Below are 18,490 nucleotides of genomic sequence, written 5' to 3' on the forward strand. Positions count from 1 at the left end.
ACAGTTTTTATTTAGAAGGGAGGGACTTTTTCTACAGAATGCTGTTATTAATATAAAAATAGTAAAAATTGGATTCCCATTAACATGCATCCACACCTTCAGTTACTCCTAAACTGAGTACAGTGGCTCTAAGTATTGAAAAGGAGCATCATTCCACTATAGAGAGCCCTGTGCTGCCTGGTTATCTGATAATAAGATAAACAAAGACACTCAGTTTCTAAAGGAGTCTCTGAATCTGCCCTTTAAATGTGGGTATCTTAGCAGCATAATATACTTAGCATAATAATTGAGAAAGTTAATGAAATTAGAAATGATACTATGGTTCATACTTAGAGCATGCTTTAAATTAAGCAGCTAGTTTTTTTTTTGTTTTTGTTTTGTTTTTTTTAAATACTTTGTATGTGTATGTTAGAATCTCAGCTAATAACTTCCAGGCAAAGCACATTATTATCATTATTTTAATACAAATTTGCAATTCCTTTTCCTTTTAATTTATTCCTTCAGAGCAGGGGCTATGTCAGTTATTTTATTCCCCACATCCTCAGTTACTGTACCCTGCATATGACTGGTACAAAAAGCAATGAATAGTTTTTAAATGAACATGTTATTAATGAATTTTAATTAACTGAAAAAACAATCATGCTATATTTTGCTGCTTTTCTAAGACATGCTAAAGTAGATAATCATCAAAATATACCACTTAGTAATATTTTCACTTAAAAAAAACAGCTCCTAAATTCCAAGACTATTTCTCTATACCCCTGAAATATCACGGATGCAATATGTAAGGGTAAAAAGAAAAAAGTGAGAGTGGGATTCAGAAAGAACCATGACTCTATTACAGGCCAGATAAAGACTATGTACTAACGCCAGAAGTCTTTTTAGTTTATACAATTCTGTTATATAACAGGTGTTGCTTCTTTGAAAAATAATTTCAAAAAGCAGAGGAGCTTACAAATATTTGGTTTAGTTACTATAGAAAATATGGGCACTGTAGAATATAAGATAACACTTTCCTTTATTTTGGAACTCACCCCAATTTAACTTCATTCTCACTATATCCACCATAATACTAGGAAGTCTAAGTTTAACAGCAGACTTTGAACTGGTTTGAAATACAAATATTTGGTAGTATTATTCTGGATAATTTTAAGAATAACATGCAGAATTTTTTTTTCTGCTTTTGCTTTTAAAACAGAATAAAACCACTAATTTTGCATCAAAATAAGGCACGAATCACCTTTAAATACCTTGAGACAATTATTTATGAGTGGCTAAATATCCTCAAAACAACACAGTATTATAACCAAACACCTTGAAAGGTGGCTGAAAAGTAGCACAAAATTTGGATTTCTGAAGCCATGATGTCGATTAAGCAAATGGACTAAAAACCAAGTTTGACCTATGCTACACTTATTCTTCAGACTGAGTTCTGAAAAAACAAAACAAGAAACTGTACCTCATTTCAAAATCCATATTAAAAGGCTGATTTGCATTCTTTTCACAAATTATGAAGGAATATTTGCCAAGCAGATTAACAACCAGAGTAACCTTCTTCCCTTGATTTAAAACAGCTCTTTTGCTATATGGACTTCTTCCATTATAAACCTCAGTAAAGTAAGTTATAATTTTGTTATAAGCTTATAAAGGCAACATTTGACAAGAACCTTGAGCCTTCTGTATTAAAAAATAAGGATTAAACATTGTTTTCCTTAATGTATACAGTCCATATTTATAAGGGAAACAAGACTTGTCTTCTTATTCATAATGAATAAGTGTCCCAAATAACACATACCCATTTAGATTTTGAAACATAGGTTTTAAAGAAACTTGGTCATTTTCTTTAAATTATTTCAAACCCTCTTCTTGGATTTTAACTGAAATTATATTCTTTCAATAAATATTTAGAATATAGTCTTATTGGGGTTCTTTAATGGTTTCTTGAAAGTATTTTGTTTTTGTAATGTTGTAATGATTTCTTGAACATATTTTCTAAAAAGAAATGTAAAAAGAATCAGGTATAGAGTGGATATACTGAAAATGCTAATAACAATTTAACCATACTGTCACTGCTTTTTTCCCTGATTCTACCTGTTAATCCAGTCTATCATGAAGTCATCAGTACATGATTCCTTCTCAGACGAATTCCAAAACTCAACAGTGAATCTGAGAAAGAAGAAACAAATTTTCTATACAGAATTCCCAATAATTTATGTAGATACTTCTCTGCCCTAAAGAAGGGGAATTATGACTCCTCACTCCTGCATGTAGTGACTTCCTTCAAAAACGACAGCATGGAAAGGGCAGGAAGAACTTTAGAGTGACAAACGCTACCACCTCAGCCAGGTTATCAAGCTCCGAGTCAGCATTCACACATCATGTTGACAGTACATATCCTTGATATGACCTGATGAAAATGGCACTTTACTTCTGTGATCATCTCCTCAAAACCCATAATCCCAGTCTAATCATGAAAAAAAATATCCAATAAACTCCAAGAGAGGAGCAAGCTACAATTTATCTGACAGTACTCTTGAAAGCTGTCAATGTTATCAAAAATAAGCAAAGTCTAAGAAACTGTCACAGGCAAGAGGAGCCTAAGGAGACATTCCAACTCAATATAATGTGGAATTCTGAATAGGATCTTGATGTGGAAAATAGATATTAGGAGAAAACTAAGAAAATTTGAATAAAGTATGGACTATCAATATTGGTTCATTAATTGGGGCAAATGTACCATAGTAACGTAAGATGTTAATAACAGGGGTAGATGGGAACTCTCTGTACTATCTTTGTAATTTTTCTGTAAATCTAAAACTTCTAAAATACCAAGTCAATTATTTTAAAAACTAAATTTGAGATGATGATATGAAGCATTTTGATAGAGAATTATTAGTTAAAAAAGTTTTTTTTTTTTTTGGTCAGGACAGTTTATGTTGTATTTGGCTTTCTTGGGGTGGGCCCCTAAATAGCAAAGGCATACAGAGACTGTGAGAACTTGTTAGAGTGTCTCATTTGTAAACAGAAGTCATTAACTTCACATTGAAATTCAGTACTTCCTATATTTCACTGAATGAAAGGTAAATGTATACTTTTATACTTATTGGAAAACACAGCTACAGTGCTTTTATAAGCAAAATAAGTATTTCCATAAGAGCTTTTTAATCTTGAAAAGATGAATTTTGACCTTGATTTGATGAACAGAAAAAGGCATTATTGCTCTGCAGAACACTAATAACTTATCTTTCAAACTTTACATATACTTTCATACATTATTTAAGTATGCTTAATACAGCTTTAAGATTAAGGCAATTAGTGGGTTAACAGTTTCATCAGTTTCAGGCTAATTTTGATAAGTTTTGATATCTTGAGCAGTTCATGCTCAACCAGATTAGTATAGTAGCTACTGGTTATGTGCATGGGTTATATATGCATACTTAGTTTAAATAAAATGAACGGCATTAAGCACCAAACACTGGGAAATCTTACGTTCAATACATACTTTTAACATACATACACACTAGTACCTGATTTAAAAGCACAGTAGAATTCGCTTTATATTTAAAAATCAATGCATTTCATATATCCTCAAAATGAACAGGTGAGGAAAGTGTTCCAAATGCAAAAAAAAAAAAAAAAAAATTAAATAGTAAGAGTTGCCATTCCTACAAATAATTCTGTTTATGATGCAGATTGCATTGAATCTCAAAATGTCTCCATAGAAGCTTGGATGCAAGATTTAAGCTTGGTTTCCATTTGTGTTTTTGTCTGAAATGTTCAAGCTTTGTTGGAAGTCAGATGTCATATGACATAATGATACTACTTCATGGAGCAGTCCAATATCTTCTGAAGTCTCTTTGGCTTCTTTCCCTTCTTTCTCCCAAGGAACAAAAGTCGATGAATGCCGCCCAAGACCAGGTATAAGCAGATCATCTGAAATCTGGGTTAGTGTTTCCCTGTTTTCTGCTTTTCCTTTATCAGTCTGGGAAACTTCAGGGGAAGTGAGTTGGAAATCCAATCCTGAAGCAGGGTCACTCACATTGTCAGCACTGAGGTGCCTGTCACTGTTTTCTTCTTTCAGGATAAACAGAGAATCTGTCAAACCACTAGAGGAAACCCGCTTCCTGGGAGATGGAGGGAGGTGTTTGCCATGGAGGGCACTATCATCTTGTCCAAGATTCCACTCTGCTTGGTCACCAGAACCACTGCAGAGGAAAGCCAGGTTATTCTCACTAGGAGCATTAGATTTATTCTGAAAAAAGAAGAAACAACAAATTCAGAAAACTTTTAATAAGCATTAATTTAGTACTTTTTTTCTCATTTTGAAATAAATGTTAATAGCGTTAAGTTCCTCTCAGAGAAAATACAGCATTGAGAGTTAATTTTACACACTTCCAAATGGCTCTATTAACAGGGTTGAAATGGAATGGACTTTGGTTTCCATTGCCTTGCAGCTGTCACCTATCAAATTCAAACTAGATTATATAATTAATGCCAAGTTCTGAAGTCACTTACAATAAGAACAGGAGTGTCATTACTCATACTTCTATCTCTGCTGTTTTTATAGCATTCAGTTGAATTTGCATAAAACAATGTTAAAAAATAAAATCATGTTCATTTTTGGGTAAGAAAAAATGATTTGAATGAATACATTTAGTGAATTTTTTTGAAAACTCAGGAAATATAGGGAAAAAGTGAAAACATTTCACATTTAAAAAATTCCCCAGAGACAAGTATAAAATTAGACAGCAAGAAAACATTATTGCTTGACAAAATAATTATGACAATAACCACCAGAACTAGATAAATGAAAGGGAAAATACTAGAATTTTATTAATAGAAATAATTTCTAGTGATTAAATTTTATCAAATTTTTGAAGTTTTGACCCTTACCTATTTAGAGGCTAAATGCTTCTACCAACAAAGATTATAAGATCCAGAATGACAGCAAAGGCAAGAATATTTTCTTCTAATTTTACAAGTTAAAAAAATCTACTAACCGTAGGTTTATAATCAATGTCATCCATTGATCTAAAGAAATCCAAGCTCTTTGCAGCTGCCAGCTTCCCCTGATCTGAGCTGTGTGTGCTCAATGTATCAAGAATCTCTCCTAGTAAGTCCATTTCACCTGAGTAAGGAGTCTTCACTCTTGTTTCAACAGAGTCATCACTCTCATAAAGATAAGCAGAAGCTTCTTCACCATCTTCAGAAGATAACCTGAAGAAAAATAAAACACACAGTAGTAGATAAATAACCATATTCAATGCATGTAAATAATCTCTCACCAATTACATTACATTAATGAGTTAACAAAATCAATAATTGGTTCATGACCAAATTCTTTATAGTGATATGTATACCAATTCAAATATGGAAATATTTTATACATGCATTAAGAACAAGTAAAAAGTTTACAGTACCTTATGAAACTGAAAGTAGAAGTAGGGCTTTTCACAGTTTAATTCTGTGGAATTTGGGACCCTAACTTCAGGAATATTAGATTGAACTACTTGGAAAGTTTGCTATAGCCTAAATTCACTTTCCATATTTAATACGGTTTTCCTTTATTTATTCACTTATTTTAGAGGAGAATGCACATCCCTTTATGTAGACAGAGATATATTTAACGAAGAAAGAGAATGCTCATTTTGTCATTGTCATGTATCAATTGCAAAAAGCTAAACATATATTTCCCTTATATTAAAATTAATTTTTAACACTTTTTATTACGTTTTCATCTTCTGATATCACCATAAACTTGTCTCCTGTACCCTCAATTCCATTTCTTTCTATTGACTATTATCACCATTCCTGATATTTAACCTTCCTTTCTTCAGAATGAGTAAGAGCCTAATTTAGATGGGCTTCTATTGCCCCTTTAACACTATCCCAGGTATCTCTGTAGACATTATTGCTTTCCAAGAACAAGATATTTAAGGTCCATCTTAGTTTCCTGTCCCAAGATATCCCCCACAACATTGCAGAGCACTGCAAGGTCCTTTTGCTGAAGAACACTGTAAAAGGGCAACATCTGAGCTCTAGGAGAGCATACTCTTCAAAATACCCTTTATTACCAAAAACTTCTGCTGTTAAGCCATACCACTTAATAGGACACCAAAATCCATTACTTACTTGCTTGCTCTTTCAATATCATCATCATCATCATCATCATAGAGAGCACCGTCAAGGCTCTTAAGAGGCCTTTTTAAGCGTGCCTGGAGAGAGATTGACAATAAATTGGCATTGGCAGTTTAAAATAAGGCTCTTTAGCAACTTTTAAAGAAACAATGTGATTTGATAAGAAACACTTTTGCAAGAAATATGCATTCAGGGTTTTTGAATATTACCCAATAACCTGACAAACTGGGACAGGAAGAAAGGGAAGCAATAAGGTATATTTATCTCAACACTTACTAACTTCTCAAACCAATAAAAAAAAAATACAAAAAACCCCACAAATCACTGGATTGAATACATATGCACAGTCACACAGACTTTCAGGCCCTGATTTAGGAATACTTGACTTATACTCAATCATACCCCCATGCACCCATCACCCAGTTTCAACAATTACAGTATTTGCCAATTTTGTTTCTTTTATCTCCGGCCCACACTCTCCTCTACCCCAAGCATTTTAAAGCTGTGCTTCTCCAATCTTAATGTGCATATAAATCACTTAGGGACTTATAAAAATGTAAAAGTGTAGATTCTGGTTCTGTAGTGTTTCTGAGTCTGAATTTCTGCATTTCTAACAAGCTCTTAGGTAAAGTCAGTACTGCTGAATCTTGGGGAGTCACACTTTGAATCATTAAGTTTTTGAAGCAAATCCCAGGCAACCTATTGATTCACCTGAAGTACTTCACTATGTATTTTTAACAACTTTTTTAAAAACATAACCAAAATGTCATTATCATACCTAGCAAGTTAATAATTGTTCTTTAATATCTTATATTACTCAGGCCATATTCATATTCCTCTATTTCTCCCCAGATTTTTTAGTATGCTTCTTTCGACCAGAATCCCAACAAAGTTAATGCTGTATTTGGTAGATATTTTTCTCAGGTCTCTTTCAAGGGACTCAGTTCAACCTTCCCTCTCCTATAAGCCATTCATACCCTTTAACATGTTATCCTGTCCTCATTTCCTATAAATTGGTAGCTATATCTGGAAACTTAGCCTCAGTTTCTTTTTCATCTTCCTTTGTTTTTGGCAAGAATATTACATGGGTATTGATATGTGCATTTTTACTTTATCATATGTGTAGGTACATAATGTTTAAATATCTCATTTTTGGTGGTACTAATTTTCATTAATGACTTCAGGTGTGATTCATTGAGCCATCCATTATACATCTCATTATCAACTTTTGACTTGAAGGTTTTTAGCATTCCATGATAACCACTGGCTAAATCCACTATTTCATTAGGGGCTAAAGAATTATGCTTTTCTAGAGCATTCCTTCTATATTTATTTGCTGGCATTCTATAAAGAAGAGCTTTACCTTATCAACTGTTTGACTATTCCAAAATACAATGTACAGGAAAGGCAGGACAAATCCTTGATTTCTTTCCTTTTAACAATTTTCAGAGTGATGACCTAGCTAGTGTCCTAACAATCTCCAAAGGCAAGTCATGAGCGTTTTTTTTTAAATTCCCATTATTAATAGATACTTAATGTTGTTCAACCCACCACAATTCTTCTTCTTGATGTTCAAATTGTTCCATCTTTGAAATATTACATGATTGTTTTTAAAACAGTCCTTATCTTTTAGAGCTATATCTTGAAATAGTCTCAGATTAAATGATACACTTTGGGGTATTCATTTCAAAATAATTTAATGGTGGAGAAAGGGCATAGGTGAGGCTGTGACTGAAATAAGATTGGCCATGAGTTGATAATTGGTGAAAGCTACATGAAAGGTTCCTGGGGATTTTTATAAGCTTCTCCTTCTTTCTGCATAGGTTTGAAATTTTCAAAATAAAGGGTTTTTTTTGTTTGTTTTTTAATGACCCCATCTGTTACCAGTGGTAGCCCTTTCAAGTTGATTCCTGTGTCCTTTGACATAAACTCAGAAGTGGTTAGTAAGCTTCCTGGTTTTGGCACAATAAGATGTCTCACTTCAACTTGGAATTTTTCTGCATCAAACCTGGAATCAGCCATTTCTTCTAAAAAAACCTGATTTCTTTAGATGGGAAATGGCATTTAAAGGTTCCAGTCTGGGTGCTATGGGTGCTCATGGCTGCAAACCATCCTTTTGAATGAACAACAGTAAACTTGAATTTGGAGACTTCAACCATGACACCAGAGAGGAATAACTTTCTGCCTTCTGATTTTGAGTTCCCAGTCTAGATAATTATCTTCTTTTATTGTAGCCACAAAGAGTAAGCTAATTTATGGAACCTATAGGACTGATCCCTACTCCACTCCCTCTATGCCACTGCTTGTGAGTGGCAGAAAGGAAGGAATGAGTAGCAAAATATGTTCTTATAACCCCTACTTGGAAAGTGTAGTGAGGTTCCCACAAGTTCAGTGATTAGAAATGTTATCTGGGGCCTATAACTGTCTAAAATTGGGGCCTATCACTTTACCACTATAAGTTTAAGGTACATGAGTTAAACAGAAATCCGCAGAGTAGCCTAAGAACAAAGCCACCACTCACAGCAATATTTCTGTGGGAAAAACATATTTTACCTACTCTCTCCAATACTCACAAAATGTAATACAATCCTTTGTTTCTGAAGACAAGCCATTATTATTACACTGAGCTCTGTATATGCTTGGCTTTATACCAGCTAGCATGTCCTACATTTAAGTTTTTGTTTACAAAAGAAACAAACTGAAACAAACAATGTCTATGAAGAAACTGAAACTTTATATTGCTATCAATTAAAATCACTACTCCTTAAGAACTAATACAGGAAGATTAGACAATACATACTTAACAGTGTTTATATTTGTAGAGTACTTTGCAAAACATTCTCACATACACACAGGGAATACAAAGTTAAATTAAGTCAAGTCTTTGACACTAAACAGCTCTAAGTCTAATGGACTCTACAATAAATCTGGAGGTATTCCCAGAGAAGTATATAATTTGCCCAAGGATACACATTTTATCAAAACTAGAAACCAGAAAACAGAACTTGTGTCTTTCCCTATTGTGTTGCAAGTCCATTGTTCATTTTCTTCCACAAAAGTTACCTTTATATTCTGTAGCTGTCTGCATGTACCATAGCTTCTCTCTATTTTTTAAGTCCAACATTTTTTTTGTGAAGCTACTGCTTTTTCCACAATCAAACATCTACATCATATAAGCTTCACAGATACATTTAAATTTTAGTTTCATATTTCCTAGCTAGATAAGCATTCTATCCATTTCTGTATAGGGATGTTAATGTGTATCTTATGATGAGTTTTAACACTAGAAGTAAAATTAGAAACAGAAGTAAAACTGATTAATATGTTGTTTTCCTTTCCTTGGCTATTAACCTTTGTGTTATCCATACTTACTATACATGTACTTAAAATTATTTACATATATGAAATAAGCTTCTTCCAATTAATAGTCATTGAATATATATCAACCTGTATCAGGAACTGCAATTTATATATGAGAAATAACAACGTCTAAACAGGTGATAGAATATGTCAATTGCTTGATGACTTCTACATCATTTTGTTAAGGTCACAAAAAAAGAAAAAAATTAAGGAGAAAAATAATCATAATGTAATCAGCATTTCAGATAGAGAAGAACAGCAGTAGAGATAATCTGGGACCATACAAGCTCAGCAGTTGATAGTGTTCTAGTGGGTTGCAACTCTGAAGCACAGTGCTTTCAGGGGAAATAAAGGACAGTTTTCCCCATGTTCAGAACATACAACACAGGGCAAAAAGGCCTGGTCACAATCTTAAAAACAAAGGTCTTTTGTGGGGAAATGGTAGTAAGTAAGCTTAGACAGCAGAAAACATACTGTGTATTCTTAAGGATGCCAATACCTAGCCAGTAACAGCACATCTTCATCCAGGTTAACAAATCACAGACATATCATTATTAAAAACATGCATATGAACTGCACAGGACTTGAAATGTAAATGACTATGAGAGAGAAAAATAATCTCAACTCACACAATAAAAATAAAAAAATATATACATTCTTTTAACACAATTGGGTATAGTGACTTATCCTTCAAAATCCAGCTCAAGTGTAGCCTCTGGAAAGCTTTATCTGGTAAGTATTCCTCTGTATGGCCACATATTTGGTAAACATTTGGCAAATGGACTATTAATATCAGTGTGTTATCTGCTCATGTGTCTACCTGCACCACTACACTCAGAGCTCTCTGTAAGTGGGATTCAAATTTCTTACTTCTTTGTGCTCTTTGCACCCTATTGTATGCCTTCCTAGCATGGAAGACAGTAGCATGAATGCAGTATGTGCTTACTGGGTGTTTGTGGATTAAAGAGATGCTAGAAATTCCAAGAATAATGTGGCTGCTGCCTTACTTTGGGGAAGTACAGAATAGCAGCTTACAGTAGGTTCTCAATAACTATTTGCTGATGAAAAAAAAAAAAGAATAAATGACATTTGCTTGCCTTTCGTTCATTAGGTCTTGCAAGTTCAAGGTCTGCGCCCTAGGGTTCCCTTTGTTCTAACCCAAGGGCATCACCATGGCCTTCTTTAATCCCTTATATTTGTCCTGATTTGTCCTAGCACAGGACTTTGCATATGATGATTCCTCTACAAGAAAAGCTCTTCTCTTACCTTTATCTTCTTTGCACTGTCTTTGTCTATACACATCTATTCTCATTGAAACATGCAGTAACTGCCTACCCCATATTGAGTCTCTCTTATTCTGTCTTGTAGAACGCTACAGTCTGTAAATTGCTGACAGAGTGATCTTTTTAAAAGGCAAACCTAATCATGCTATACCCCTATTTAACGATATCCTTCAATGGCCCCTTACAGTTTTCAAGATAAAGCTCATACTCCTTGCCTTGCACAGAGGGATCTGGCTATGGCAGAATCTCTGAAGGCTTCACCTGCCATAGAGATGTTTGCTCCACACTACCAAACCGTCTCCTTTTCTTGTATACTTCTCAATGTCTTCTGCCTGTCCTACACGTGGGCTGATATGCTACCAAAACTTCTTTCTTCCTGGCTCTTCCCCCCAGCCTCCCCATTTTTTTTAAGTTATCCTTCAAACCCTGGCTCAACAGTTTATCATTCAGGAAACACTCCTTTGCTCACCAATTAATTTATACACCATAAAGTTCTCTCTCCCACTGTACAGTAGGCTTTTGAGGGCAGACCCCTTGCCTTGCTAATTTAGCTCTCGTGCCCTCAGAATCTAGCACATTGTGTGGTACATACTAGTTCCAGAAAAACTGCAAAAGACTCTGAAAGGAGCAAAATGATCACGAGGTGTCTGATCAGTTGAATGATGAATGCTGTCTAGAAGGTCCTGTGGGGATAATCAAGTTCTGTAGTGCTCTGCATCTTTCGTTGTCTTTTAATTGTCTTGCCAGGATATAATTAGACAAATTGTACAACCAAAGCCTTACCTGAAGTGGCAGTAATGACAATCCATTATAATGGAACAAAGAGGTTGTTGTATTTATGGAATCAATGCCCACAGAACCCTCCCAGGAAAACTCACATGTTGCCTGCCTGAGAGAGTCCAACCTTACTGCGGTAAGAAAGACCCTTTTCTAGAAAACCAGGAACCTTAGCAAATTTGGAGACTCTCAAGAGGATCTCACCCTAATTTACAGATGTTTCAGGTAAACCATATGGTGGCAAGGTTTCTTAGGCTTAGTTGCTTAGCTTCAAGATAGCAAATAGCAGAGACTACATAAGCTCAATCTGAGGTTTCTTATGAAAATTTACATAAATAAGCAAATTCTGAAGCCCTAGCTAGTCAATACTGCATGGCTATAGATTTACAAAGCAAACTCAAGGAGGCTTAAATGTTAATTAACTTTCTAGTTGCCCCAATATAAATAGTCATGCCAAATCTAGTAAGAACAGCCTTCTTTTTGTGACTAAGAATAATTTTAGAGATTATTATGAACACAAGCGGGGAGACTGTTGGAAAAATTGTGAAATACTTTGAAATGGGAAAAAAAAATATTGCCGTCCTCCCAATGGAATGCTGAGTGCTGTCTAGCATTCTTTTCCAGGATTTTCTGATACTATACAGGTCTGTACTATTCATGGGTTCTATTTTATAGCTCTGTAAAGATAGAAATTAACTTGTGAAAGGGTGATGGTAACGCAAATGTTTCTTGTCCACAGAGATGCAAGTAAATTTTGTCCAGTGAAGATGTAATTATTACACTGTGGACATTATGGTTTTGTATCTGTCTGCATGTACATTTCAGTACTCTAGACTGTTTCTGTTTTTTAGATTGTCCTTTATACCACTTTATTAGGGTTTCCATATTAATTAATGAGCTAATTAAAATATGAGTCATAAATTTATTTTTATTGTAAAATTATTCTTCAGGGCAGGCAGAAATGTTTTCTGAATAAATGAATATCCTTATACATAGTAGGTAGTTTTGCTGAGAATCTATTAATGAACTGATAAGAAAAATATAAAGAATAAAGTACTATACTAGTTGATTGACAAAAACATTTTTAGTGTCCATGAGGCACAGAAGGGTATTATATTCATTCATTCAACAAAGATTAAAGAAATGCCTGCTTTATGCCAGGCATTGGGCTACATGCTAGGGTACAATATGGCTAAGAAGAGGCTCCTTGTCCTCATGGATATTATATTCTAGTAAATGAGACATGAATTAAATTGAACAGTCATACAAATGAGCACAAAAATTATGACTTCAGTTAATTTGTACTAAACTATGATTGCCATGAAAGCCTTTCAGGAAGTTGATCTAGTGTGGGAGGTCAAGGGAAGTCTTTTCCTGAAAGATATTTGAGTTGAGCTCTGAAAAGTTAGTAGGTGTTAGTTAGATGATGGAAGATGTAGCAATATGTGCAAATGTCCAGTGGTGGGACAATCAGGACAAATACTAAGGAATGAAAGGTAACTATTGGTGTGCATTGTGGATTTTTTTAAGGGGCCCATTAAGACTTGCAATTATCCTCTTAATCACTAGATGGCAGACACACATTAAGACGACAAAAGCTGGAAATTTAAATTCAAGGGGGATTATAATAGTAAGGTGGGGGAAATCAAAGATTCAGCAGGGAAGTATGGGAGATGAGAATTTAGTAGGGGCGGGTAGCCATGGGATAGCCTCTGGACTTACAGGTCCTGACAATGAAGAGCAATAGAAAGCCATTTAACCAACAAATATTTATTGAGAACCTACTGAAAGCTGCTACTGTGTATTCCCTGAAAGTTAGTAGCTGTACCTCATTTTTCTTTCGGTTCTTAGTATATTTTCACTTCAACATCCATTAAGCACTTATTACATGCATACTACTGCCTTCCATGCTGTGAAGCATAACGAAAGAAATGAAAAAGATGTTTCCTTTACTCAAGAAAAAATATAGGGTGAAATGTCAAAATACTACATATAATAGAGCAGTTGTAAATAAAAACTTTACTCCTCATTGTATGAACATAATTGATAAACTTTTTGATCATAGATGAAAATCTTACATAAATTACTGTTAATACTGATAGTGTCAAATTGTTGATGTTCCTAAATAATGAAAAAATAGGTTCAGTCAGCTAACAACATAACTGTAACTACATATTGTAAACACTGGTAAATTCTGGGATCTAATAAGAAGGTATAGAAGTTTCTGAACTGTACAGACCTGCTGCAGCTATCACATTAACACTGGTTATTTCACTAGTCATGTTGAGGCTGTGCAAATTAGTAACTCTCCTTGAAAGGTAGTACTACACAAAACAAGGGCACATTTTTGTTTGGATGTAAAATACATCATCAGAAAACAAAATAAGTGAAGTTTTACATCATTCTGATACAAAGAATTAAGAATAAAATGGGGAACTGGATGTCACACAACCTCAATTAGACTGCTCCTAGGGCCTAAACACACATAATTGTAAAAGTTTTGCTCCCCTGAACATGTAAAATGTCAAGTACACATCTAATATATGTAAAAATTCATGAAGTGAACATTCGTATAACAAGGGATGCTTGCTAAGAATGTGAAAAGGTACTAAATTAATGAAAAAGAAAGGCTATCAGCATGGAATACAACTTATTAGAGGAGATATTCTACTAGAGACACTGACCCTACAGGTAGATATTGAGTGAAAAAAACATACTGGTAAAGACAAGAAGGAAAAGTATTTTATATGAAAGAAAAAAATATAAGAAAATGTACACAGAAAGTGACAGAGGTAGAAGGACCAAGACACAAAACCATAGAACTTAATGTCTGAGGAGACCTCATGAAATTAGTTTAGTTACAGTAAGCAAAATAAATCTTTCTTTTCACTGCAATGGTTTCCAAAAAGTGCATCAGAAAGTAGTATGATGAAAATCACTCCAAGGAGTGCACCAAGGAGACTGTCAACCTTGCAGTTACCATTTTGATCACCAGGTGGCAGACAAATATTAATAAGGCAAAATGCAGGGTAAATTTAAATTCCTGGGGGTTGGTAGGGGGAGGAATAAGGGATACAGGCAGATGAATGAGAAAATATAAATTTTTAGACATAAGAAAATTAAGATGCTTGTAATATATAAATTGTTTGAAAGTAGGTACAATCTGTACTACTACCTCCATTTTAGAGTTGAGGCAACTGAGATCCAGAAGTGTTACCTTGCTTATCTAAAGCCTACAACAAATCCCCAAGCTTATGTATTTTGCAGCCTAAGAAAAAAATACCTGCATGAAATAATATGTGAATAAATTAAAGAATAACATAGAATTATAATGGTTACATCTTAAAATGCATGGCAGTTTATAATTCGAAATGAGCTTTAAAAAGTTGTTTTAATTTGTATAGGAAATAACTAAAGTACAGAGTTAAAAGACTTACCCATGATTGACTTGCTTCAGTGTGTTAGCTGCTTTATGTGCTGTATTTTATTTCATTTAAATATCTACTATACAACAAATTTGGTGAACATTTTCTCTACTGTACATATTAGGAAACCAAAAGATTCACAAAGCAAAGTGACTTGGGCAAGACGAGGTAAATCATAAGAGTGTGACTCCAACCCAAGTGTTCTGACTCATGAACAGAACTGTTTTCATCATAACTATCCTAGATAAATAAGTCCAGAGAGACCCAGAAGAAATAAATGTCCAAGAACTAGCCTGAGAAAGGCTAGCTCTAAAAATGGCAAGCTTTAAACGTCATTTTTTAAGGCAGGTGGTAGTTACAGAATAAGAGTGCTAATGTTCCAGGTAGGTGAAATGTCAGGATGAAGAGACAAGAGCTGAACATTCCTTGCCAAAGATGCTGAAAACATACCTGTCGGGGCAAAAACGTAAACTGGAAGATTAACAAGATACCTGATGATTAAGGGCTATTATTATTAGGCTAAGGACACAAAATTTTATACAAGCATCAGAATTACATTCCTTGAGCAGGTGACTGCTATGTGAGACTAGGTCACTAGCAAAGATTCTGATGTGGCCCTAACACATCCAAGGACCCTTTACCAATTCCCCCAGTCCACAGTGATTTCAGATTCTTTGTCAGTTTTATTCATGTATTTCTCTACCACTCAACTGTCACCTGATACATTCTCCATTATAAAGGCAGTGTTTAATTTTAAGTACATACATCTCTTACCAAATCCTTGAGACTAAGAATCATATCTTTTCATTTGTTTTGCTTCTAATATCACTTCCACTTCCACTTAGAATGCAAAACCTGAAAGAGAATGTCACTCCCATCCTAACAATGAGAAAAAGGTGAATAATCTTTTTTTTAAATCATAATTTTTCTTGAACCTATGAGACCTGTGTTGCAAGTCAACCAAGAAAACTGAATTTCATATATTACAAGCTCCTCCAAGGAGAGATGAGAGACAGGATTAATTTCACTCTTGGCAAAGCACAAGGAAAGAGGTAGCTGCCATATAACAGGTAAGAAAAAAATCTGCTAAAATGTTAATGAAGTCTTAAAGGCCAACTATGGGCTAACATGTCAGCTTAGAATAGCTGGGAGTCTCAAAGACAGGGGGAGTTTGCACATGCAAGCTCTTTTCCATATATAAATTCCTGTAATTTTATTTCCAACTGAGGTAACTCTACTACCTGGTGCTCATAAGAAAAATTGGGAGCAGTACAGGAGACTGAAAAGCTCTCCCCTTGGTGGTTCAGGCTTGCAGGAGGTGACAGGCTGCACAGGGGCAGGCATGAAGTCCCACTGACTTTTGAGGACATTCATTTATATAAAACAAAAGCCCTGAACTGCTGACAAACTCACTGCCTCCCAAGACTGCTGGGGGAAATGTAGAAGTAAAACCTTTATCTGCCCTAGGGAAGAATAAGAAACCTTCTTAAGCACAGAATCCTATACTGATACCAAGCAGGTCTACTACCACTGGGCAGGGCAGAAAAGCCTCGGCCACCTAAGACCAATCACAGATATAAGGAAGTTTCTCTGCCATGAAAAGAAAGTGGAAGGATGCTAAGAAAGCCCCACTCCTGAGGCACGGGGGCGCCTGGCCCACTTAAGATAAGCACAGAAAACACGTAAGGCTAGGATCAACTAACTAGTCACAGATGTTAACTGCTGTGGGGCGGGGGGGAAGCATTGAGAGGAAACCCTCTGTATAGCTCAGGGGTACCAGGACTGCTGATAGCTCAGAGTGAAGCAAGAACACTGAGAAAGTTTTCCAGTACCTTCTTTAGAAGCACTCTACTCTAAGCACAAGACAATAGCAGCCCATTGCAGGTAATGATATCAACAAAATCAAAATCCAGCTCATCTTCCAATGGACTCAGCCTCTTAAACAAATAGCATTACAGAAGAGCCTGCCAATTTCTAGTTGTAAATACTATTTAACTCTTTCTACCCATTTCTGGGCGTAAATACTGTTTAACTCTTTCTATACATGGGGTCCAGCATTCAATTAAGAATTACCAGACATGAAAAAGCAAGAAACATAAAGATGGACAACATGCATGAATAGATAGAATGATAGCAGACAAATAGAATCTGTTTTTTTTTTAAAAGTCAAGTGGTAAAAAAAATTTAAATAATGTAAGACATGAAGAATTCTTCTGATGGGCCCATTGGAAGACTAAGGAAAGATTCCGTGATCTTTAAGACAGGTCAATAGAAATTACTCAAAATGAAACACAAAGAAAAAAGAGCAGGAAAAACAAAACAAACAAAAAATCAACAAGAAGAAACAAAACAGAGCATCCAAGAACTGAGGGATATTAGCAACCAGTCTAATTCATTCTGCTCCCAACACATAGTTGGCATTCATTAATTTTTTTGTGGTATGTTGTTATTAAAGTTGACAGGATATAAACAATATTACTAATACTTATGAAACTTCGGGTGACTGCTGGACGAACAAATTCTGTCACTACACTAATTCTAATCTTCACAATAACTCTATGGAAGTGGACATAATTATCAATATTTTATAGATCTGAGGGCTAAGAGGATTAGAGAAGTTAGGAAAGTTATTCAAGTTCACATACCTTCCAAATGGTAGTACTGTTCTGGTCCTGTTCTCTTATACTACAAAGCCTGGAATCTTTACATTCCCACAGGGGGTCCTTCTATTAAGTGATGAGGGTGATGGTTTGATGTAAAAAGGAAGAGTAAAAATAAACATCAATGAAGTAAAGTCTTTCTGAATTTGTAAATAATGTTCCTTAGTAAGTTAAGAGGAAATAAGTGATCTTGAAAACTCTAGATCAGCAGGCCTAGCACAAAGTAGGTGTTCAGAGGAGGTATACAATCTCAAAAGCTGTAAAGCAGCACAACTAGATACTGGTTGTGTTGAACTGAATTAGACAGACTGTCCATTATGGTATGTCCATTCTGTTCACATTGCATTAAATGCATTAAATGCTTATTAATGCTAAGTTGGGGTCTGTTCTACAATTTGACTAAAGAAATCTGCATATTAGATTTTAGAGAGAATATGAGAAACCAGAACTGATCCCTTTACAGAGTGCTTTCACTGAATACAGATTAAGAAGTTTAGTGTCTATCTAAAAGATCCCAGAAACACAGTAGTTTATATTTCATTTCCTCATTGTTAATCAGAAACTACATAAAAACCCGTCCAGTGGCAACACTCTACCAGGCATTCTAAAAGACTGTCTCTCACTGAAGTGTGTTAATAGGTAGAAGGAAGGTCTTGTATTCACAGGAAGTCTCATTATTTAACTGTGTTTATATGTAATATGTCTGTGAACTGTTAATACTTTTAGCCAACTTTTAAAGACAGTTCACATGCCAAGTAATTACATCAATTAAAAAATTTTTAAATACATTGTTTCATTTATTTTTTTTGGTTTTTAATATTTGGAAATGCAAATTCTACCAAAGACC

At 34.8% G+C, this 18,490-nt stretch overlaps 1 protein-coding gene across 11 annotated transcripts in view; it reads right to left on the reverse strand.

Annotated features, from left to right (window-relative positions):
• Window positions 1-3,145: 3,145 nt before the first annotated feature.
• The window catches only part of DENND1B (DENN domain containing 1B), a 280,347-nt gene continuing 265,002 nt past the window's right edge, over window positions 3,146-18,490 (reverse strand). For 6 of the 11 annotated variants that reach the window (XM_078002223.1, XM_078002219.1, XM_028851760.2 and 3 more), the window contains 4 exons: window positions 17,629-17,709; window positions 6,133-6,215; window positions 5,001-5,217; window positions 3,146-4,252 (listed from right to left, as the gene is read on the reverse strand). In XM_078002223.1, coding sequence (XP_077858349.1) covers window positions 3,740-4,252; window positions 5,001-5,217; window positions 6,133-6,215; window positions 17,629-17,709 — 894 coding nt within the window. In that variant the 3' untranslated portion in view covers window positions 3,146-3,739. The remainder of the gene's footprint in view (window positions 4,253-5,000; window positions 5,218-6,132; window positions 6,216-17,628; window positions 17,710-18,490) is intronic. The other 5 variants (XM_078002252.1, XM_078002233.1, XM_028851772.2 and 2 more) reach the window with 1 other exon arrangement.

The sequence above is a fragment of the Macaca mulatta genome, chromosome 1, assembly GCF_049350105.2.
Source record: "Macaca mulatta isolate MMU2019108-1 chromosome 1, T2T-MMU8v2.0, whole genome shotgun sequence".
NCBI lineage: Eukaryota > Metazoa > Chordata > Mammalia > Primates > Cercopithecidae > Macaca > Macaca mulatta.